The sequence below is a fragment of the Hemiscyllium ocellatum genome, chromosome 11 (genome assembly GCF_020745735.1).
Source record: "Hemiscyllium ocellatum isolate sHemOce1 chromosome 11, sHemOce1.pat.X.cur, whole genome shotgun sequence".
NCBI classification, from domain to species: domain Eukaryota; kingdom Metazoa; phylum Chordata; class Chondrichthyes; order Orectolobiformes; family Hemiscylliidae; genus Hemiscyllium; species Hemiscyllium ocellatum.
In genome coordinates this window covers 85,718,895-85,744,302 of record NC_083411.1, presented here as the reverse complement: position 1 = coordinate 85,744,302, position 25,408 = coordinate 85,718,895, and the positions used below count along the sequence as shown (strand labels likewise).

The following is a 25,408-nucleotide window of genomic DNA, read 5'->3' as shown; positions in this document are numbered from 1 at the left end:
TATTCAACTTGTGACCTAATTTGTTTCTGCACAGAGAGGTTGGAAGCAAGTTTTTGGAAGTCATTTCAGCTGATGATCATTCAAACAGCAAAGCACAAGATGGGACAGCACAGCACTACTCATTGATTTTTGAAGAGTCCAACAATATAGCAGATTTATAAAACCCCTTTTCAAAAGGAGGAGAGTGATAAAAAAAAATCCTCCTTTGCCTTACAATTAGAGGAAATGCTGAAATATATTAAGGAAGTGGCAACACAGCATTTGGAAAACCATATGATGATTAGCTATAGTCGACTTACATTTTCAGTGTTTAAAGTTTGCCTCTTTGACAACTGGACCCAGTATCTTCCTTTTCCAAAGGAAGATACAATGTAGGAAGGTTTGGCCTTTTAACATTTCCATCATACAGCATTGAACACACTGGTTCATTCTGTATTCATAAGCATAGATTGATGACATTTCTATTCACTGAAAGCAAAAGGACACTTAAACATCCTTTTTAATACACGTCTTGACTGCCCTGCATCGCATCAAGCTTATTTGAATTAATCATCCAACCTTTTCAATCTAAATGGTTAAAATGAAAGACTGAGTAAAATTGTTTGTGATAAAACGTGTGGAATAAATACAAATATAATGAAGGAATAGGAGACAAATCAGATTCAGAGGTCAAGAAAATGTCAAATATTGCATGCTGTAGGTTGAAAATTGAACTTATCTTGCTCAAAATTCTTTTTTACTCTTATTACAATCAAAATCCAAGGGTATGACAATAACAGCTGGAGTTACAGAACTTTTTGTTTATTGTAGTTCACTTCCTTTACTGTGTTTACTTCAAATAAGCTAGGACATTAGTTAAAGAGTTCAACAGGAGGTCCTTTCAATTCTCTGTAGACAACATCAAACAAATGAAAGAGTCAATTTTATGCAACATAAAGTAAGTGCTTTGAGAGCTACTATGCTTGTTAATACTGGGGCAGTCTAAGTCTGTGCTGCTGCTGATAGGATTCAAACTGACTCTTGGCTGTCAGCATTTGCTACTGTCCAGGTCTGACCTATTGACACATTGTAAGACATCCACCTTCAGCTACTCCTGATTGTTCAGCAATGGAAATGGGATCAGCATTGTGAAAACAGATCAAATGTTTTTGGATAATGACCTTTGTGGTTTAATGCCTCTCTCTCACCCTTTCAGCTTGATCTACTATATTCTATAATTTTACATATCTGGTCAAGAACATATTTAACTTAGCATGTCTCTTTTCTAAAAGACAGAAGTTGCATGCATGATTTAGTACATATTTGCTGATAGGTATTCTTAGAAATAATCAGAGTAGTAATGAAATAGGTTGGAAAGCAAATCCTCTGACAAAATACTTGGAAGGTTAGTGCTGATCTTAAGTGTTCACAGTTCAATTCAATTCTCTTAAAATTAATGCTGCTAAATTACAAATCGGTTTTGTCCCACTGCAGCCAAAAAATACGCCAATTCAAAATACACTAGTGTTGTGATTGTACTGCAAACCAAGGATAACTAAATGAGACTAAAATGAAATTATGCAACGAGAGAACCATTGCCATAACTATTATAGGTATTGTTACTCATGCTGCGTTAATTTGCTGATACAGACTTGATTACATTATTAAATTTGCATTCCATTTGACAGTTCAAAGAGAGCAAATTCTCAATCCAGCCTCATATTTGCTGACACCGATAGGCATTGCACAGGAGAACAGTTTCATAATCACATGAAATACAAATATTGTTAAACCATTAAGGTAAAACTGTCATTGGAGAAACCTAGTGTACAATTTACTGGGCATATTGATCAATTATTAATAAAAACTCAATGATCTTTCTGAAATTGCATGTCTACAGGTGATTCTGTAGTAATACACTGAGTATGTGCATCAACATGCATTGTCAAAAGTTAGAAGTATGCTAGATTGAAACAGAAATGCACCTCACAAGAAATGTTTGCATTTACATTTAGGTTTATACAGCTCAAAGGTCACCTGGGTTACAGAAAGGAAAAGCAAGATTTGAGTGAATGTTGCTGCGCACTGCTGAGATTAAACACGAAATACAAAACAACTGGTGGAGGAACAAATATAAAAGGAGAAGAAAATCAGTTATAACGCGAGAATGTGTTTTAGTTCAGTGCCCATCTTAAGTTTGTTTGAGAAGAAAACCTGTGTGTAACCTGATATTGACAATCCAGTGGTATTTTTATCTATAATTCCAGAGCAATATTTGTAACCTACATGCATGCTGAATTCTAAGTCAAGACCAAAATATTAAGCATAAACCCAGATATCTGCACTTCTCAATACATAAGAAATATTCTGCCTGTTAGTTAACTATCTAAGTGAATAATATTACACTAATTTACATTACGGTTCATCTGCCAGATACTAGCCCATTCACTTACCTGTCCAAGTCTTCTTGATGACTCCTTGCATCCTTCTCAAAAAAAAACTCACATTTCCCGCTAGTTTGCTGCCATTAACAAATTAGGAAATATTATAGATGATTCGCAATCCAAATTATATACTTAATTTACATAGATTATAAACAGCTGTGGACCTATTACTGATCTTGCAGTACCCATTAGTAACAGCCTGCAATTCTGAGAATGATGCGCTTATGCCAACTCTCTGCTTTCTATTGACTTATTTTCTATCCGTACTAATTCACACCCGATGTCATGTACTTGAAATTTAATAACGTCCTTTGAGGTTACCTTATCAAAAAAATATTCAAATACACTGTATCCACCGGATCTCCTTTACAAACCTCACAATGAACATCTTCCAAAACATCTGATAGGTTTCTCAAATATCATTTCCCTTCCATAAATCCATCCTGATTCTGCCCTGTTTTACTATTATTTTCTAAGTGTTCAGTTACCACATCCTTTTGAGATTCTAACATTTTCCGTACTACAGACCTCAAGCTAACAAGGTCTGAATTTCCCAACATTCCTTCTATTCTTAACATCACAGGATTACAATTGCCACGTCCAGTCTGCAGAAACTTCTTCAGAATCTATTGAATCAAGATAGGTAACCAATCATCTAATCCAGGAGATTTTACATCTTTCAATCCAACACATTCTTCATGTACATCCTTTTATTCATCCCAATTTCTTTTTGCTCTTCAGTTACACAAATCCCTTGATTTCCTAGTATGTGACTGATTTTTTTGTATCTTCGTCCATTAAGACATATACAAAATTTACTTTCTCCACCATTTCTCGATTTTCCACAAATTCTCCTGTCCCCAAACAAAATTGATCCAATTTTACCTCTGCGTATACATAATGAAGCTATTACAGTCTGCCTTTATGTTCTCTGTTAATTTGCATTCATTTCTTCGTTTCATCAGATCCTTTGCTGGGTTATAAATTTCTCCCAATCCTGAATCTTACTACTGTTTCTTGTATTCTTACAAGCCACTTGCTTTGATCAACTGCAATCCTTAACTAGATTTTGTTAACAAAGGTTGATTCATCCATCTCTTTGAGCATCTGTGCCTGAAGGAATGCTTACATTTTGTAGACATTGTGTTATTTCTTTAAATACTAGCCATTGCGTGTCTATTGTCATTTTTTTTAATGTATTTGCCCGATCCACCATATCGATTAGTTGTCTTGCTCAAATCTGTGCTCCCTCTCACATTCCCTCCCCAACAGCACAAGTAATCTTCCTGCCAAGATGTCAACCCCAGTCCTGCCAAGCTCATACTGATCCCACTTGCCCCAGAAACAGCCTCAATGCTGATTCACCCCTCATACACCAGTTTTCTAGCCATGCATTCAATTGTTCAGTTCTCCAGTTTCTATGTTTACAAGTACATAGAAGTTGGAGTAATCCTGAGATGTCTGCTTTTCAATCTCCTTGCATGCTTAAAAGAAATCCGGCTTCAGGGCCAGTTCTTTCCTACTTAAAGTTATTTGAATAGGCATGGGCCACATATTTATTTATCACTTTGAATCAGGTTCTACAGTGCTTATTACAGGAGATTAGTTTAGCTCCATTGACTGAATGACTGGTTTGCTATGCAGAGTGACACCAACTGCACCAACTGAGGTTACCATGAAGGATTCTCTTCAGTCTCTCCCCTCGTTTGACATGTGGTGACCCTCAGGTAAAACCACCATCAGTTGTCTCTCTACCTCTAATGTGACAGTAGCCTTATAACCTAAGACAGCATCTTTCTGATAAATTGGGACATTTTGGATGATAATGAATCACGAGAAGGTAACACTACATACTCTGAAAATACTCAAAAAGTGCCATTGCTGCCGTCTGCTCTCAGTAAGGATGGAGTTAGTAACTTAAAAACAAGCTATTACAAAAGGGATGATCTTACAAAGTGACTGACATATCAAAGAATGAGCAACAGGAAACAATATCAGTAAGATGACACTATTGTAAAGAAACAACACAAATGAGCATAAACTACCAAGCCAATTCTAGATTAACCATGAACGGTTCATGCACGTAGGAAGCCAACACCTAGGTATCTTTGTCCCTAAGATGATACTATAAATGACGACTTATAAACTTTTCACTGTACTCATTTGAGTACATGTGACAATAAAGCTAATTCAATTACAGTCTAGGATGTCTCTTATCAGTCAAACGCTTGTTGGTTAAGGTTATTACTAAGTAGTGATTCTTAGGATTAGGGTACAAGGAGGAAGACTGAAAGCACAAGGAACACTTCAGCCAACAGAAGCTTCAGGACAGGAGACATGTGTCCAGACAACTAGAGTTACAAATTGGCATCCCAAAGAGAATGAGCTGAAAAGTCACTTTTTATTTCTTTTACACTAGTTATGATAAACTTTAAAATTTTGAATATTTGTGAAAACATATTTGTTTTTGGAATGAGTTTTGTAATTATTGGGTAAAACAAACTTAGTGACTTTTTCAAACAAATAGTCTATAATTGTCATTGATTTAGATCTTACAATTACAGGTTAGCGCACCCTAAATTCTTACGGTTCTAGAAAGCCAGCTTAAATACACAAAGCCTACAAGGGGATACAGATAAAGGGGATACAGATAAAGCAAGTGAGCAAACACATGGCAGATGGTGTTAAATATGGGAAAATATGAAGTCAACCACTATAGTGGAAAGAATGAATGAGTAGATTTGAGTAGAGACTCTAGAACATGCTGCAATTCAGATGGATCTGGATGTCCTTGTACGAGGATCAAAAAGGGTTAACTTGCAGATACAATAGAAGGCAAAGAGAATATTGGGTGGGTGAGAGTTGCAGACAAGTAGGGAGTGTTTGCATAAACTGAATGGGGCAATTTCAATCTCAATCAAAGAAGGAATACTGCTTGCATTGGAGGCAGCATCATAAAAGTTCACTGAAGAGATTGCCTTATGTGGAAAGCTTGAACACGTTAGGTCTGTACTCAAAGTTTAGAAGAATGAGAGTTGATTTTATTGTAGAATTCAGAGGAAGGTTGATAAGGTAGATGCTAAGAGGCTATTTCCCTCAGGAAATTTCTTCTCTCTGAACATTATTAATCTTTGCAATTCTCTTTCACAGATAACAGTGAATCATTGGGCAACTGAATATATTCTAAACAGAGTTAAACACATTTTTTATTTGCAAAAGAATCAAGGGGTACAGGGAGAAAGAAACCAGAGGGCACAACCTGATCAGTCACGATATTATTGATCTGCAAAGCAGACTCTAGGGACTGAATGGCCTAGCAGTGCTCATAATTATGTTCTGTATCTTCTGTCCAACATTAGCTGTCAGTAACCTATTGCTTCCACTTGCAATCCGCTCACTTGTTGGGTTTTAAACTCTTCCTGGATTGAAAATGTCTCATCTTTACCATGGCTTCCTCAAGCTATACAAACTTTCCCATGAATCTTTTACCCTTAAATATACTATTTCTTCCACCCAACACCTCATTATTGCTAACTGTCTTGCAGCTTCTGGGCACTGAGCTCTGCAATGCCCTCCCTTAAGCCAATGCACTTCTCTACTTCCCGTGATTTCTTGAAGTCTTGTCTTACTTGCCATCTCGTCAATAAACATTTATATTAAAAACCTGGTGCCTTTACTAGAAATCTTACAAAAGAACATGAAAGGAAATTAAATAACCCAAGATCCCCAAAGTACAAATCACTTATCGGAAAGGCGATGTGAAACTTGAAAGGGTTCAGAAAAGATTTACAAGGATGTTGCCAGGGTTGGAGCATTTGAGCTACAGGGAGAGGCTGAACAGGCTGGGGCTGTTTTCCCTGGAGTGTTGGAGGTTGAGGGATGACCTTATAGAGGTTTACAAAATTATGAGGGGCATGGATAGGGTAAATAGATAAAGTCTTTTCCCTGGGATTGGGGAGTCCAGAACTAGAGGGCATAGGTTTAGGGTGAGAGGGGAAAGATATAAAAGAGACCTAAGGGGCAACTTTTTCACGCAGAGAATGGTACATGTACGGAATGAGCTGCCAGAGGAAGTGGTGGAGGCTGGTACAATTACAACATTTAAGAGGCATTTGGATGGGTATATGAATATGAAGGATTTGGAGGGATATGGGCCAAGTGCTGGAAGGTGGGACTTGATTGGGTTGGGATATCTGGTCGTCATGGACAGGTGGGACTAAAGGATCTAATTTCATGCTGTACATCTCTATGACTATAACATATGCAAAGAGGGCTCAAGTATTGTTTCTACTTGCCACTTTCTTCAATTATGATTTTGAAACTCATTCTGACTTTAATCCATAGAAATATTATTTACGAATAAAAGCCGGTCTAAGTCGGGGATCCAAGATGGCGGCGACCCAGCAAGTCTGAGTCTATAGTGCTCTTCCCAAGACTTGGGCAAAGTGGGTCACCCACCCCCACCACACTCACCAAATCATTCATAATAGCTGTTAACTTTAAATAGCTGCTTAGTATTACATTTAAATAGTTTAATATTTAGTAAAAATGACCAAAGGGAAGGGAACCCGCAGCTCTCAACAAGCAGGACCCCCTCCCCCACCCTCTCCCTCTTCAGCTGCAGCAGAGGCGTCCACAGCCGTCCCAGGGGACTTACCGATGGTAACAAGCCTTGTGGAGATGATCACCAAGCTGGACGCGAAGATCGATGCCTTTATCGAGGGGTCCCGACATTGCTGGGAATCACTCTCGGCCGCGCTGCAGAAGCACGGCCGAGACATCCAGGAACTCGAGCGCCGAGTCAGAGGGGCGGAGTTAAGGGCCGCGACCTCCGAGACTGCAGCTCAATCTGCCACCGATCAGGTCCGGACTCTCGAGCAGCGAGTCCGGACCTTAGAAAATCATATTGACGACCTCGATAATCGAGGTCGTCGAAAAAATATTCGTTTGCTGGGCCTTCCCGAACGGGAAGAGGAAGGCCAGCTTACAGCATTCCTGGAGCAGTGGCTGCCACAGCTTTTAAATCTGCATGCTGGATCAGGCCAGGTAAGGGTGGAATGGGCCTACCGGGTCGCAATACGTGGGCCCGGCTCAAACCAGCGCCCACGCTCGGTTCTGTTCCAGCTGCAGAGCTATAGGGAGAGGCAGATGCTTCTGGAAGCCTCAAGAAATCTTGGAAAAGATCCCCAAGCCATGATCTATAAAGGATCCAAGATCATGCTATTTCAGGACTTTTCCCCAGCTCTGGTCCGAAAGAGGAAGGCATTCGATGAGGTGAAGAAGCGTTTAAGGGACTTAAATACTCAGTACTCCTTACATTATCCAGTGACGGTACGCTTTAACCACGAAGGATCCATATATAACTTCGGATCACCACAGAAGGCTAAGGAATTCTTGGACTCTCTTAAATAAACTGTAAGAGATAGTGGATGTTGGTTTGCCTTTCCCTCTACTTTGGTTTACATCCCCCCACCTTTTTTGTTTCTCTCTTTTCTTACCTTATTGTTTAATATTATCATGGGGGCGGGGAGAGGGATTTGATTTTCTCCCCCCCCCCCCCCCCCCCCCCCCCACATGGGTTTGTTTTCTTTTATTACTTTATGTATATATGTGGGTATGTACGTATGTATATACATGCTGGGGCGTTTGGTTAATGTTGGTGGGGGGAGGTGGTTACCTTATTCTATTTCACTTCTGTCTTTGGGAGCGGGGTTGTTTTTCCCCTGTTATTTTGTACTATTATATTTAATTATTACTTTGTTGAGATTGCAATTTTATAGTTATATATTTATATATGGTATTAACATTCCCAAATATACTCAGGTGTTGGTGTGGGCGGGGGTAGGGTGCTCACTGTTAACTCTAGCTTTGTATTATATTTGAATTCTCCTCATTTTATTGAGGAGCACCTGGGTCAAGGGTGGGGCATTGGTTGGGAGAGAATAAGATGGACTTTTGGAGAGGAAGTGACGCTCCCTGGGAACAAGGGGGAAAATCTTCATTTAGGTACGTTTTGTATTTTTTTCATTTAGAAATAGTTTTTTATTATATTGTTTTGAGTGTATTAGAGAGCCTTTATTTTTGTAAATTTTATATGCTCCATGCTCGGGATGTTCCAGATAGGGTTTCCCCTCCCGAGGGGTCTCAGATCTGCCCAGATGATTATGGTTGATCAGTCAGTTAAGTGGTGCACCTGGAATGTCAGGGGGAGTAATTCGCCAGTTAAAAGGAAGAAAATATTATCAAATCTTAAGAAAGAAAGAGTTGATATAGCTCTCCTACAGGAGACACACCTGTCGGATAAAGAACACTTAAAATTACGGCAGGGTGGATTTGATCAGGCCTTTTTTTCTTCTTTTAGCACAAAAAGCAGGGGAGTTGTTATTCTTGTTCGGAAGAATTTCCCTTTCAAAATTCTAAATTAGATAAAAGACGAATCTGGACGATATATTTTGATTAAAGCCCTCGTAAATGGAGAGGAATATGGGATTCTAAATTTGTACTGGCCCCCCGGCACACCCCTTTAAATTTATAATGGAAGCTTTTTCAAAATTGATGGCCTTTGGTGCCCGTCATACAATTATAGGGGGAGACTTTAATTGTATTATGGATCCGGAAATAGATAGGATTCCCAAGAGTGCTGCTGGAGTATCTCCCAGATCTAGGCAACTGGTGGATCTGAATAAAGAATTAGGATTGGTAGATGTATGGAGATGTCTCCATCCACAGGGTAGAGATTTTTCTTTCTACTCTAATCCACATAAATGTCATACAAGAATTGATATGTTTTTTGCCCCATCGATTTTTTTAAATTCTATATCATCCGTAAAATAGGTACTATAGCAATTTCTGACCACGCCGCTGTATATATGGAAACTAAGGCAAGGAACAATGGGACATCCGCTCGGCATTGGCGTATGGACCCCTTCCTGATAAAAGATAGTAAATTTGTAAAGTACTTCTCCCAAGAATTTAAAACTTTTTCAGAAATTAATTCAGGTACGACTAGCAACCCATCAATGATGTGGGAGACCATCAAAGCTTATGCACGAGGTTTGATCATCTCCTACTCAGCGACCCAGAGAAGACTGAAGGGAGAGCAACAGCGCCTGCTCGAAGCATGCTTAAAAGCAGCTGAAACAGCATACGCTGATAGACCTATTATAAAATTGCAGAGGATTACGGCTCTTCGGACAGCTCTAAACACTACGCTTACTCAAACGGCTAAGAGGGAAATATTATTTGCAAAACAAAGGTTATATGAATATGGCGACAAACGGGTAGATACTTAGCATTTCTTGCAAAGAAAAAGAAGGCCCCTCAGACTATTACGTCTATCAAGGAAAGTACAGGTACTCTGACTCATGATCATAAAAAGATTAACGCGATCTTTAGAGAATTTTATTCTGAGTTATATAAATCGCAGGACTGTGAAGATAGGACTAGGAGGATGCAGTCATTTTTTAAAAAATTTGACCTTTCCGGCTTGACTCCAGAACAGGTATCGGTCCTAAATGCTCCTCTAACAGTCCAAGAAATACTTCATGCAATTAGGCAACTCCAGAGCAGAAAGGCACCAGGCCCAGATGGTTTTCAAGCTGAATTCTATAAAGAATTTAGAAATATTGGCTGATCCACTTATGGACATGTCTAACTATGCATATAGTCAGGGCTGTCTCCCACCTTCGCTGAAAGAGGCGAATATCTCTCTCATCCTTAAAAAAGGAAAAGATCCAGAAGACTGGACATCATATAGACCAATATCCTTGCTAAATGTAGATTTTAAAATCCTCTCTAAAATGTTAGTACTGAGACTAGAAAGGGTACTGCCATACATTATAAAGGAGAATCAGAGGGGATTTATTAAGGGCCGTAGATCATCCAATAATATTAGAAGGGTTTTGAACATGATCCAAGCCTGTCATCAGGGAAAGATACCAGGAGTAGTAGTCTCATTAGACGTGGAAAAGGCATTCGATAGGGTTGAATGGTCATATTTGTTTTACACATTGGAAAGGTTTGGCATTGGACAGGTGTTTACCAAATGGGTCTCAACATTGTATAGTGATTCCAAAGCAGTTGTGGTTACCAATGGATTAGGTTCGGATAGCTTCAGTGTGGGTAGGGGCTGCCGTCAAGGATGTCCTCTCTCGCCATTATTATTTACGCTAATAATTGAACCACTAGCAGAAGCTATACGGACTGATCCTAACATAACGGCCCCGAGGATTGGTACAGGTAAACACAAAATTACCCTTTATGCAGATGATGTTCTTTTATTCCTCAATAATCCTCGAGGTCCGTACCTCGTCTAATTCAAGTTATTAATACATTTAGTGCATTCTCAGGCTATAAAATTAATTTTTCAAAATCGGAGGCTATGCCAATGGGTGGCCTGGTTATGACACCCCACTTAGTGGATGGATCCCTTTTTCCCTTTCGTTGGTCCCTGGAGGGTTTCTTATATTTAGGTATTTTTATTACTCCAGTATTTGGTCAGTTGTATAAGGCTAATTTTGTGCAATTACTGGAAAGGATAAGGCAGGACCTCCAGCGATGGGGAGACCTTCCAATTTCCTGGTTGGGTAGAATAGCACTAATTAAAATGAATGTTCTGCCCCGTCTCCTATATCCTATGAGAATGCTCCCGGTGATGCTGCCAAGGATGGCCCTACGTAAATTATATGGCTGGCTGGGTTCCTTTATTTGGAATCATAGACGGCCCCTCATTAAGCTGAAGAAGCTACAGCTTCCACAGGCAAGGGGAGGACTGGACTTCCCAGACTTTAGGAAATATCAGTTAAGTTCCCTACTAAGTTACATAGCTGATTGGGTCTTGTCCGACCCACAATCAATCTGGCTGGACATCGAGGCCTCTCAAGTAAAATACCCACTTATTAACCTCTTATTTTCAGACAAGAGGAAAATCATTACAGATCACTGTAAAAACCCCATAATACTAAACACAATTAAGGCCTGGAATATAATGCGGCAAAATGAGGGTAATTTACATAAAACATTCCCCTATGCACCGATAGTAGGGGCATGGGGATTCCAACCGGGGTTTACAGATGCCACTTTTAAACTCTGGAGATCCAGGGGTATCTCATGTTTAGGGGGCCTATTTAAAGATGGGGTCCTGATGTCTTTTGAACAGCTGCGTCAGAAATTCGGATTACCTAATGGAGACCTCTTTCGATACTTCCAAATTCGAGATTATATACAGAAGAAGACTACATTAATAGATAGTCTTTATAAATCAGATAGAGAATGTAATGTCCTACGACCAGTGGGGGTATCCTCCGTCAGTACTATTTATCATTTACTACATGATGAAGTATTGGGAGATATGGACAATCTGCTTAAAACATGGGATCAAGATTTGGGACTAGAAATCTCTATAGAAATGTGGAATGATATTTGGGAAAATGCTAGAAGAATTACTATCTGTAACAGAACCCAGGCTATCCAGCTGAAGATACTTCATAGGGCCCATATAGCACCGGCTCGATTGGCAAAATTTAAGGCAGGAGCATCTTCAATGTGTCCCAAATGCAAAATAGAGGTGGGCACTCTTGTACATTGCCTATGGACTTGTCATAAGATCCGTAGATATTGGATTAAAGTAGCAAGTACCCTGACAGAAATTTTAGGAACGGAAATTAGAGTGGACCCTGTGTCTCTCCTTTTGGGCTTTTCAAACTTTTCCTCCCTGGATATGCACGGGAAGAGACTATTTTCTATTCTCTCTTTCTGTGCAAGGAAAAATATTTTGGTGAACTGGGTGGCTGAGGGCCCCCCTGGACTTTCAAACTGGCACAGATTAATTATGGAATGTATTCCCCTTGACTTCCTTACAAATATGGTGCACCGAAAGACTGAAATATTTTATAAAATATGACAGCCCTTTTTGAATTACATAAATGCAGATATTTCGGCCATCCTAACAAGGGCTTTTATTTAATGAAGATCACAAACCTGGCAGCTCCGGGGCCCCTTGGGAGAGGAATCCCGCACGAATACGGGTTTTATTACATTTGATGTTATTACATTCTGAGCATGTAAGAGACTTAAGTATGCACTCTGGTTAGTTATAGGTTAGATTAGTAGAAAGTTGAGTTTTGTTTTTTTTATTTTGGTAATTTTTTTTTCCTTTGTTAAATTTTGACTATTGTATATTTGATTTAATTGTACATCAATGTTTGTATTTGAGAGTTTTGTTTATTTTTGTAAACTTGTAAAAATGTTAAATTTCTAATAAAAATATCTTTAAAAAAGCCAATCTAAAATATAGGCACACACGAATGAATTGCAACTTAAAGTTGAAACCATTCAGAACAGAAAATTATACCTGAAGAAATCTTGGAAAAATAAAGACTACTTCAGAAGCCAGGAGAGAGCCAAAACTCCACCAATAAGGCCATTAGTACAAAAAGGAAATTTCAGAAATAGTATACAATAGTTTGAAAAGCTTTGTTTACATTCTCAATTCTAATCAAAACCTTGTTCAAAGTAAAAGCATTACTCCACATTTTCCTGCAGCTTTTTATACATTGCTTGGTTACAATACACCTCATTTCAGGAGGAGATAAAATTAGAACACAAACTGCATAAAAATTGCCTAATTTAAGATTAGTTATATAAAGAAAACTCCTAATTCAGCCTTTAAATCTGCAAGTAAAGCATGGTTAATCAAACTTTTTTTTGTTTTAAATTGAAAAATGTTCAGAAATATATTAAGAGTAGCAGACCTTTCAATTCCTTGATCTTATTCCATCATTCTAGTCAAGAATGACTGATAGGCACTTCAATTTAGCTACTTTTGCTTCCTACTTTTCTGTACTCTTACCTTACAACCTGTTTGAAACTTCAATAGATTCAGCAATAGCAGCCTTTTTTGTTCATACGTGCATGTGTGCTTACATGTGATGAGAAGACTTAAGATTTCCATCAGTCTTTGTTCAATTAAAACAACTAAATTGAAGGAAATACTTAACCTGTACATAGGTCGCCAAATTTCTTCATTTTAAACTCATTTGTTCAATTACTTTTCAACCATCTAAACTTAGAATACAACCTAGATATAATGGCTCATGTGGCACAATGGTAGTGCCCTATCTCTGTACCAGACAGCCCAAGGTCAAATTCCACCTGCTCTAGAGGAGCTTCATAACATGTCTGCACAGATGATTGATCAAACATATCTACATTAGGCTAATGCAATTTCTCCTCATAAGCATGAATGCTCATTCTGATATTCATTATCAACAAATTAAAAAATGGTGTACCAAGACATAAAGCATATGGCAGCCACGTACTATGTTTATTCCCTGGATAGTGAGCATGGGCAAAAAGCATATTGAGTATTTGAGCCAAGTTAACTGACAAGCTTCAGTTGAAGACTCCGTCCTCATGCAACACGACTTCCTTTGGGTTTACCTTTTATAAGTAAAGAAATTGAAAACAAAATCATAAAAGTGAATTTTAAAAGCTTTTTCAATTCAAATTCACAATATTCAAACTATTGTGAAGTCTTTAATGTTATTTAAAAACTTTGGTTAGACAATTCTTAGGCAACCAATTGCAGTTTGTAAGTGCCCCTCCCTTCAGTATAGTGGAAAATCTTGAACTAATTCGATTTTCGCATTGCATAATGTAGACAAAAACTAAAAATCATCCGAGGCTTGGTAAAATTCCAAAGTCTGATACATGACTGACATCAATACTGATCAGAAATTAGCGATCATAACAAAAACAGGAATTACTATCAAGTTTGAAGTTGTAGCAATTTTATGTCTCATGGATGTTATATTGGGACAACTAGTCATATTTTTATGACTATCTGTTTTCTAACTTGGATTGGAGATAAGAAAAACAATTTTCCTTGTATTTAATACATCTTTCCACCAAACATTCTACTTCTCTACTGTAGAAAGATTTATATTAGGAGAACACACCATCAGAACCAGAGAAATTATATTTTTGATGTTCTTTCAGAATACAAACAATTACATTTCTATCTCACGTTTATCAGGCTCCTTCGAGCGATTGTAATTAACCAGTTTTGAGCATTATGAAAAGGACAAAAACTTCTACCTAACAATTGTTTTACCAAACTACTTTTCCAATAAAACTATAGGTAATAAAGATTACAATCAAGACAATTTTTTTTTACAGCTGCCTAATGCATATAGTCCATAAGGCCATAAAATAGAGAAACAGAATTTAGCCATTCGACCCATCTGGTCTGCTCTGTCATTCAATCAATCATGATTTATGTTTCTCAACCCCATTCACCTGCCTTCTGTCACCTTTGATCACCTTACCAATCAAGAACCTCCCTCTATCTTAAATAGATTCAATGACTTGGCTTCCACAGCCTTTTGTGGCAATGAGTTCCATAGATTTACTACCCTCTAAGCTGAAATTCCTCATCTCAGTTCCAAAGGGTCATCTCTTCACGCTGAAGGCCTGCCCTAAGGTCCTAGCCTTTCTTACTTGTGGAAAGATGTTCTCTACAACTATTCTATCCAGGTCTCTCAATATTCTCTAAGTCTCAATGAGATCTCCCACACTCCCAGTCTTCTGAACTCCTTCCAGTACAGACCCCAAACCCTCCTTCGATTGTTCGTCACGCAAGCCCTTCATCCCCAGGATAATTCTTAAGTATCCTCTGGATCCCTTCCAACGCCAGTATATCCTTCCTGAGATATAGGCCCAAAACTGCTCACGATATTCCCTATGCATGACTAGAGTCTGATATCACCTCTGTAGTACATCTCTGCCCTTTCAGATTGAATTCTAAAAATGCATTTGCCTTCGCTATATGCCACACGAACCTACATGCTAATCTTAGGCGTCCTAGCTCAGGATTTTCTAAGTCTGCATTTCAGATTTCCAAAGCCTTTCCGCATTTAGAAAACAATCTACACCTCTACTCTTCTGACCATAGTGCATAACCTCTCATTTTCCCAGACTGTATTCAACTTGTTTTGGTGAACAGTGAAGTTTCAATCAGACTGCAAGATTTTGTACCTAAACCTGTTAATCCTCAAGACATTACTGTAACGAGACAAAATCGGTACTCATCGGTCGACCTCCTCCATCCCACCTTCAGATAGATCTTGTAGGCAAGACCTGCTTTGCCTGAGGTGAGAAAGGCAAGGAAGAAAAATGGCACTCCACAATCAACTTTGTCTGGCTATAGTGGCTGCTCTGTTGTCTATATTTTCAAGCCATGCCAAATTCACATTCTTGAGTAAGGAAGAAGATGCCACTTGCAAATCTTTTTCTGAGGTGGCAACTCAAATCTATTCCAAAAAGGTACAGGTGATGCTAGAATAATTTCTATGTGACTGTAACTGTCAGAGTAACCAGAATTATGTTCACGGATAAAATTGCTTCAAACATGTACCACAGCATGGAGTTTTAACTCATACACACAATCTCTGATGTAGATTTGGACAGTTTAACTTCCTCCAATTCCTAAACACAATCGTGAACCAATCACTAGAGATTGTGATCTCAAAAGCTGCAATGGCAAGTACTAAACAAACCGTCTGGGCAGGATATTTCCTTTCTTACTACCTTAAATTGTTCTTCAATGAGAAATTTTATACTAACTCAATTGGCCACTCAAGTCAGCACTCTGGCTGATTGTTCATGGGCATGTCCAAAGAAGTCACCAAAGTCAAACTGCACTGTGGTCAATGGTGCATCCCTGGCAGTGGCATGGGGGCTCCAAAAACTGTGCATGTACAATTCTTAACTCCAAGACCCCATCATTTTCTAACTATTGAGTACAAAATCATTTTGCCCAGTCAGTAAGTCTACCCAACTCCTCAGACTGAAATTGCTCCAGTTTTCACACATTAAAAATGGGGTCAGAGTGGGAGAAAGTTTGAAAGACTGCATTAGGCTTTCTCTAATCCTCCTAAAACCTTAATACCAAATGAATTCTGATGTAGCATCTTCTACTGCTGTTCAAGAGGTTTTAGGATCTCAGGAGGGTGGGAAAGGCGAGTGACATAACATGTTCAGGTGCTGGGTGCCACACTCGTGTGACTTCCCAGCATTCTTCTGCTTAATACGCCTCAGAGCAACACAAACTTCATACGTTCCTCTCATTTCAGGTATTTCTTTACATCCTCATTCTAGCCGATACACCCTCCACTATCTTTTGTCACCATACAGTCTTCTCACATGCATGCCCGACAGTCACGTTCCGCAAGTGCAGACCTTCCCTCCTCTCCACACAAGTTGTTTCTAACATTCTCAAATGCTGCAAAGCAAACAAGGAAAACTAAAGCAAACAACACGAGTGAGCAGAGACCATAGAGAAGACGACAAGGGAATGCCTTCCACAGGCTTGACAATGTGATGACGCAGCCTCTTTAACAAGGTTATTTTGCCTTTATTTCTTCTTCAAAGGAGTCATAAAAGTAGATATGCCAATATGACTGAACTGGCTGCTTCAATAATGATAACAGATACTGCCGAAGTCAACAATCAGAAATGGCTTTCAGATTGTTCTTTTTAAAATTAGTTGTAAAATGAAAGGGGAATGGCCAGTTCTCTCAGTGCAGGTTTTCTTTCTAGTTTGGTTTAGTTTGAAGCCGATAGTCAAAGAAGGCTGGTGGGGAAAAAGGTTCCTTGATTCAACAGAGGTTTTCTGGCTGACTCTCTATCTGACATCTCTCCTGTAAGAAACTGTGCTTGATTTTATGTTTTTTGGCAAGGGAGTGTTCTGGGGATGTTGCAGGAAATTGGAACAGCATTGTTAAGTCGCAACAGAGTCACTTGGGTTTTCAGACAAGGTAAATTATTCTATATTCTGTTCTCTTTTGTTCATGTTTCATTCGGTAATCTGTAAATAAGCTGTTTTGTTTAAAACTGAGTGGTTTGACCACTCCTAGAATATCCACCTTACACGTGCTGAAAACACTATGAAAATTCAGAGTCTGGGTTACCTTCTTGAAATGTTTTAAGGGGATCTGGGCTGGTCCATAACAATGACCACTGACAGTATATATCCATCTGTCCCACTGGGAAGGTGACCTCATTCCAGAAGGCTGTAGATGTCGGTGACGACTTGCCTTTAAAACCTGGGAATCCTGGACACTGGTGCTCATTTGACTCGAGTGTTGATATTCTGTCTGTAGACTGTGTTGTGGTTGCGGTTGCCAGAACTATGGTCTGTCTATCTACTCAAAAAAGGAATGTATGCTTGAGAAGGCAGCAGCTGATGCTGCTGCCAGTATTTTGATGTTGCTGATCCTCTCATTATTCAGAGATGCAATGTTGAGTTAAGAGAGAGGAGAAACTGCTATGGAGTAACTAGATTCCCTAGGAGTATGGAAACAGGCCCTTCGGCCCAACAAGTCCACACAGACCCATTCCCCTACATTTACCCCTTCACCTAACACTACGGGCAATTTAGCATGGCCAATTCACCTAACCTGCATTGTGGGTGGAAACCGGAGCACCCGGAAGGTACCCGCGCAGACACGGGGAGAATGTGCAAACTCCACACAAGGAGAGTCGCCTGAGGCGGGAATTGAACCCGGGTCTCTGGCACTGTGAGGCAGCAGTGCTAACCACTGCCACCATGCCACCCACAAACTACATTACAAGCAAATGCTCTTGTTTTCAATTGACCAGTTAATAAACTATGTTTGGGTCTGTGGTGCAAAATTTAAAATGTTGACAAATATATCTTCTATTAATATTGTCTAAACACCTGTCTGCAACTAAACGAATTTCAAATTTTTGAAACTTGGCTTTCAGTGCAATGACTAGCTAGGTTTTGAAAACAAAACATTTAAATTGCAAGTAGGGAAGTAGAAATTTTTAGAGCAGGAGAAGTTTGAAGTAAAAGTTAAATTAGATCAGTCTGGCACATTATCTTCATGGCTAACAAATGGATCAATGACAGGAAAAAGACAGTTTAAAAACAAACAGAAGGTTCATGGAATATCCTCCTCAAATTTGGCTGCTCTCAGAAATATATCATGTGATGATCACCATGTCTAAGTCATGGTTGTCACAAAGAGAACCAGTACAAACCCCCAGTTAGTCACTGCTGTAATGCATGGAACAGCAGGCAGCATGGTAATACTGCAAGGAAAACAGAACATAAAAGTAGGCATTGCTTTGCTGCAACAGAACAGGATATTGGTGAGACCACATTTGGAGTAACGTGCAAAGTTTACTTTGATCTTATTAAGTGACAGAGCAAGCTGGTAAATATCAGTGTTCCCTCTAATTTCATTTTTCTGTATGGAACACTCAAGGTCTTTGCAGGGCATCGACTTTGGGAACCAGAAGTCATTGCTGCTATCCACAATGATCTCCATGCACACAGCCTCAGAGCAGGCACAGATGCAGCCAAGGTGAATTAGAGTAGACCGATGGTTAGCAACAATAAGTTGTTCGTATATTTTCAATGTGGGAACCAAAATAGTCCATTTCCTCACATGCTTTGAAGGAGTCTCAACAATGAGCTTGAGCTCTAAGTGAAACAACACAAGATTCACTGGTATACAGAACATTTAAGACTGACAGTGATTTTGTTTTGGATTGGGACCAGTGTAGATCAAGCAGATTTTCATCTGTTCTGTAAATTATTTCCACATGTGGATCATTTGTTTGAGGTAATACCCAGTACTGGCATGAGGAAAAATGAAGACAGCAGCATAAAGGTTGACCTCAGTTTTCACAAGAAGAAAAAAAACCTATCATATACTACCAAATCATCGATATAGGGTGCAATGATTGCAGTCCTCTTCATAATACCTCCCACAAGCCAAAGCCTGCCCCTTGAATTAAGATCAAAAGCAATATCCTGGATTTTCTGTATCTTGGGAGCCTTATCTTGATGTAGGCAGACATATGGGCAACTTCATTAAACACAAAGAAAAATTTATCACCTCCAATCTGCTAACACAGCATTTGGCCAAGTGGTAGAGAGAGACTGAGAACCAAGAGCTCAACTTTGAAACTATCATAACAGTTTACAAGTAGCAGTAATCTCAGTGTTCCTAAATGCCTTGGAGACTTTGTAGCAGGCACGTCAAAGCACTGGTGAACTAATACCACCAACTGATTCGTAAGAACCTCCAAACCAGGTGGCAAAAAAAGGCAGTGCAAGATCAGGAACCTCTTCCAGATGAACCTGCCCAGAAGCAGAGAACTGATCACTCAAAACCAGCTGTGTTGAGCAGTATGCCTGCTGCCAACATCCCAAAGAAATTGTTCTACTCAGATTAGTTGTAGCAAAAGACTCCCAAGAAACAATGGAAATGCTTTAGAGATACCGTCAAAAGCATCCCTAAAGATGTCAAACAAATATGCCAACTTGTACAACTGACTTGTGACCAACCAAAACAGTTATCCAGGTAAGCAGCAAACACATTGAAAGATTTTGGAGTGTGCAGGGGTAAAGTCGAGTATTTGCAGGAAATGCATAAACCTAAAAAGTCTGGTTGAAGATTTGTAGCTCGGGTGTCCGTTGTTGTGGTTCTGTTCGTCGAGCTGGAAGTTTTTGCTGCAAATGTTTCGTTCCCTGGCTAGGGAACATCATCAGTGCTATTGGAGCCTCCTGTGAAGCGCTGCTTTGATGTTTCTTCCGGTATTTATCCGGAATAAACACCGGAAGAAACATCACAGCAGCGCTTCACAGGAGGCTCCAATAGCACTGATGATGTTCCCTAGCCAGGGAACGAAACGTTTGCAGCAAAAACTTCCAGCTCGGTGAACAGAACCACAACATGCATAAACCTCCAGAATACCCATCCAAATAACCCTTCAAGTTTATCTGCTCCAAATGTGGCAGCCTCCACAGAACTTGTCAGTCATCACAAAACCCATCACACTGGAGCATCCTCAACAACAAGGGGCAGAAACTGCTGGGCAAACTCAACAGATCTGCCGCCAGACCTGCTGAGTTTTTTTTTCCCCAGCAAATTCTGTTGTTGTTTCTGAATTCCAGCATCCGCAGTTCTTTGGGGTTTTTGCTTTGGTGGAGCATCCTCAACTCGAGGGACTGTTAAAGTGGGGGGGGGCGATGGGAGACACAGTGACTACAATTCAAAAGTACTCGGTTGGCTGCACTGGGCCCGTCTAGGTGTTGTGAAGACATGTAAATGTCATGCTTTTGCTTTGACACTGTTTGCTAACACAGGGACGGGGTTGGGTTTCTTGCCTGCTCCGGAGCGGGGGGGGGGTCCGGGTTTAGACCAACACCCAGCTTCCTGTCACTTTCCAAAGTCCGGCAATCGGCGACCCCCACCCCCACTGTAGCTTTACCACCCCTGCGGCAGAGACCAGCCCGGACCGGACACAGCCGCTCCTCACCTGTACCCAGGATGACCACATCCAGCTCCTCCGGGAGAGCGTCCGCCATCTTCACATAACGCACGTGACGCCGAGCCCGGAAATGACGACACCCCTTCTGCCCCGCAATGTTGTCCATCGAGGTGGTATCCGCCCCGCTGCTCTGCCAATCGTCCCGCGAACATCAGACTTGTTACAGTTAATCACACAAGGGCTCCGTCAATTAGAACCGTTCACAACATAACGTTACGCTATAAATCCTGGCATAAAGCAATGGTGCAGCCACTTTCTATCCGCTCCCAACTTTTGCAAACAAGTAAATGACATGGCAGCAGCAATATCAAACTTGGAATTGTAAAACAACAGATAGTTCGTCGTTTGAAAAGAACGTAGCTGTATTGATTAGTTCTTTAATAAGTATATCCACAATGCGAACTATCGTCGATACTTCCGTAACTCAATCAGAATTCGATAGAATGATCAATTTAAAATCATTCTAAGTTCTCAATGTTGCATTCCAATTAATCCAGAAATCTTTTGGTGTGATCTTTCTTTTAGCAAAATTAACTGAATTCAACAGTGTATTTGTCGCAAATGTTATCATTTTGGAATTCTGGCCCTTTCCTGAGTTTGACTAATTTCTGGAAAGTTGATTGAAAAATAAATAACTCGGGTTTTCCCCTTAGTCTTGCCTGGCAACCGACGAAAGAATAATTAATTCAATTCTTTGTGAAGTTTAAAATGCAAAATGTCTACTCGGAAAATCACATTCATTTTATTAAATAGCACATCTTTGTGGCGATGTTGAAAGATTTCTACAGCGAAGTGCAAATTGGACATGTGGAAAACTGAATTAGATGGTATTCCACTTTAGTACACCATCGAATCGCCTTGGCATTAAGTAGGATACTAGCTTGTCAACCCGAAAAAAGCGTTTCGCTTGCTTGTGGCAAAATTATCCCATATTTCCAAATAAAATGGACATGCAGCATGCATGTATCAGATTAATGTTACAGGTATGTAAATGGAGATATCAAGTTTCTTTTGTTGAATGACAGCGCAATATTTCGCTGCCAACAATTGTAATCATGCGACCTTGAATTCTGTCAGCAGTGTAACCCAGCATTTGTGTGTAAATCTTAGTTTTTTTTAGCTAAACCTACCGAGACTACGCCACCGCACCCTTATCTCCTTGAATTAAATGAAAATACTGCGCAATTACAGTTTGACATCGGTAGACTCGACAGGCGCTTAGAGGGGTCGTTTTCAGTAAGGGGTGATTACTCAGCATGCGATTAGAAAACTCAATTTCATTGAATAAATGTAATACTTTTATGAATGAAACGATATGACGTCTGTTTCCAATGCACTGGAATATCACTGAGGGTAAGTAAGGGGTTATAGCAGCGATCTGACAGAATGTGTCGAAGAGAAAAGTTAGTTTGCTTTTTTTTGCTTACTTTAGCGATGTAGCTATCGCTGAAACATCTGCCCACCACCACCTCCTCAATTTTCATATTCAGTGTTTAATGCTTGTATTAATATACAGCCGATCTCGCCCATCCTGGGGTTCGGGCAACAAAGGACACACAAACACGCTTGTAAACACAATCTCCTTATTGAGAAGCTAAAGCGGCGAGGGTTATCGGACGAGATAGAAAGGAAAGCTGTATATAATTTTCAAGCTGACATTAGCGACTGGGTAACACGATCAGTTTGCAAATTTCCTAACTAAAACAGCCCCTTCAACAAAATGTGCTAAGGAGAATAAAATCATTAGTTTGAATCAGTTAACTGACCATCACCCTGATACGCATGTTATCTTTATAACATGCCAAATTGTCCACAAGATTGACAAATCATTATTGGCTGTACAACATTCGCGAACAATGTGCCTGGTTAAAAATCACAAAACACCAGTTATAGTCCAACAGGTTTATTTGGAATCATTAGCTTTCGAAGCGCTGCTTCTCCATCAGGTGGCTGTAGACTTGGTTGTATTGTAAATGCCGTGAAAACTCTCAGATCATTAAAGGCGCTACATCAATACATAGTTCTGAAATAAAATGAACAAAACCATTAATAAAACTAACAACTTCTCAAATATCTTTATTATAATTATGATTGAACTGTTATTACCCATTGCTTTACAGTTAAGGTCAGAGTTTTATCATCACTGTTGATTTTTAACAAAAATTTTAAAATATGACATATGATTCTTAAGAATTTCAGACAAGTCACTAACCCTCAAGACAAGTAGTGATAAAGACGGTGTAAAAAAAGGGGCTAAGTTTGTCCAATTTGATTACTGTCACTTGTACGCACACTATTTCCAAAGTTTTATCAGGCATGCGTCCCCACTTCAGATTTGAGAACTTTCCACTTTCTTATAACAAAGTTTAAAGAAGTAAACTTATAGATTCCCTACAGTATGGCAACAGGCCATTTGGCCCAACAAGTCCGCAGCGACCCTCCGAAAAAGTAACCCACCCAGACTCATTCCCCTATATTTAACCCTGACTAATGCACCTAACACTATAAGAAATTTAGCGTGGCTAATTCCTGCTCCCAACACATCTTTGGATTGTGGGAGAGCATGCCAGCTCCACAAAGACAGTCAGCAGAGATGGGAATCGAACTCAGATTCCTGGCATGGTGAGACAGCAGGGCTAACCACTGTGCCGCCCTTAAATAAAACGCTGAAATACTACCCAGATCTGGCAGCATCTGCGGTGAGAGAAGTTTCAGTTCAACGACGAACTTCTCTGTCCAGAGATACTGCCAAGATCTGCTCAGTGTCACCGGCACTTTCTGTTTTTATTTCACATTTCCAGCATCTGCAGTATTTTGCTTCTGAACCAGCCATGCGTGCTGTCTTCACACAACAGTTTCCTAACTGTGTGAAATGTAACCAATTGTAGTTTGCTTTCCAAAAAAAAATCGTTTGAGCTTATTTTAAGAAATTTCGAAACGGGAGGAGAATTAATTATGTTAATACATTCAAAATGATTTGTCCTCATGGCCGTTGCTATCGTTACAAATTATCTTTTTGTCATTCGCAAAATACGTAACCAATAGCCACTGTAGCAGGTATTCGTTTCCAGTTATATAAGTTCTATTGACGTATTATTCACATGTTACAAATAATGCCAATAGACAGATTTATTGCTTAGTTCAGTATTTACCAGCCAAGGTGACATTCCAGACGCCTATTCCAGTCGGCTAGTTTGATCTCAAAGGAAGAAGACGGAAATGACCACCTGGTTGTTACATCTGTATAACTTAAATGTGTAGAAGCCTTGTGTTTTATTCTCGAATCGCCCTCTCTGCTCTGCATATCTTCGAATTCTCTCTATTTTTAGATAACATGCCATCTGCTGGGTTAACAACAATACACGTTTTCCATTTGAATTCACTCCGCAAAATTAACCCGTGGTTTGCGTCAGAAGATTTCAAATAAGCAGGTATTATTTGTACACCTGTTTATAATCCGCAAACGCGTCGGACGTCTTCACCCTGCCCATTGGAACTCCAAGCAGTGGGGGGTAAATACTTCAGCGAATGCCGAAAATCTGAAGTGGAACAAAAACAACAAAAAAAAAGGGTCTGCTAAACACTCGGAAGCTCTGCTAGCGGGAAAGGTTAACTCTGTTTCTCCCTCCACCGATGCTGCCTGACATGCTGAGTGTTTCTAGTGTCATTCTTTCTTTTGTCAAAAGTATATGCCAGTAACACTATCAAAGGAATTACAAAACGGAATTTCTGTGAATATATTATTTGCGGAATGGCAGAGTGCCTGCATTGAGCTTTACGGTAACATTAGCTGGACCTCGGTTACCCCTGGGCTATTTCTATTCAAACTGATATAAAATGAAGTTTGTTTTTAGTTTTCGATCCCAATCAATAGATTATCCATGCGATTTCTACGGTGTGTATTTTGTAGATGATTCCACTTCATGCAGCAATTCATCTCGGGTTGTACAATTCCGAACTAAGTTTTGTGACCCAAACACAAGGCGGCATCTGAAGATCTGAAGACTCAAGATTAGTTACTTATTTCACCCTGTTCGATCCACAGTCCTTAATGCTTTGTTGACATGAATATGTACTAATAACTTTATTGTGTGTCAAAGGTGATAAAAATGCAATCTTTTGATTCTAAGACTGAAACGCTGGGTTTTTAAGGCGGACAGAACTAAAATACATTGAGAATGCTTGAACTCGGCCAGTCTTGAGAGTTGTCTTTTCGAATATGCCCACACTTTAAAACATCCTCCATCCTTCTGATGATGGAAAATTCATTCAGAACAGCTTTTTTCTTCAAAAGAAGCGTTTCTAATGAAATAAGAAAGTGCGCGGGTGTCATGTGGGATAGAATTTAATTCTGAAACTTCAGGAAAGCAAGGAGGGAATGCAGCTTTAAAGCTGAAGCGAGCAGTTCCTGCCCATTCACTGATTTATTGATGTATGCTCAGCACGTATTTCAGCAAAGGCCGGCTAGAAGCCCCACCCTCCGGCCGTTGATTGGCGGAAAAGCGCCGCAAACGTCCAATGGTGAGGGGGCCCAGGGCAGCTGTGCTGCGGATTTGATGCGGACCGTGTCCGTCACAATGCGGGGGGCGCGGTCGCGGGCAGAGTGGGTGACTGCGGCT

General features: G+C 39.8%; 1 protein-coding gene across 2 annotated transcripts in view; it reads right to left on the bottom strand.

Annotated features, from left to right (window-relative positions):
• The window catches only part of chm (CHM Rab escort protein), a 108,959-nt gene extending 88,110 nt beyond the window's left edge, over positions 1–20,849 (bottom strand). The window contains exon 1 of one of the 2 annotated variants that reach the window (XM_060832214.1): positions 20,778–20,849. In XM_060832214.1, the coding sequence (XP_060688197.1) occupies positions 20,778–20,798 (21 nt within the window). In that variant the 5' untranslated portion in view covers positions 20,799–20,849. The remainder of the gene's footprint in view (positions 1–20,777) is intronic. The other variant, XM_060832215.1, reaches the window with a different exon arrangement.
• Positions 20,850–25,408: the final 4,559 nt, after the last annotated feature.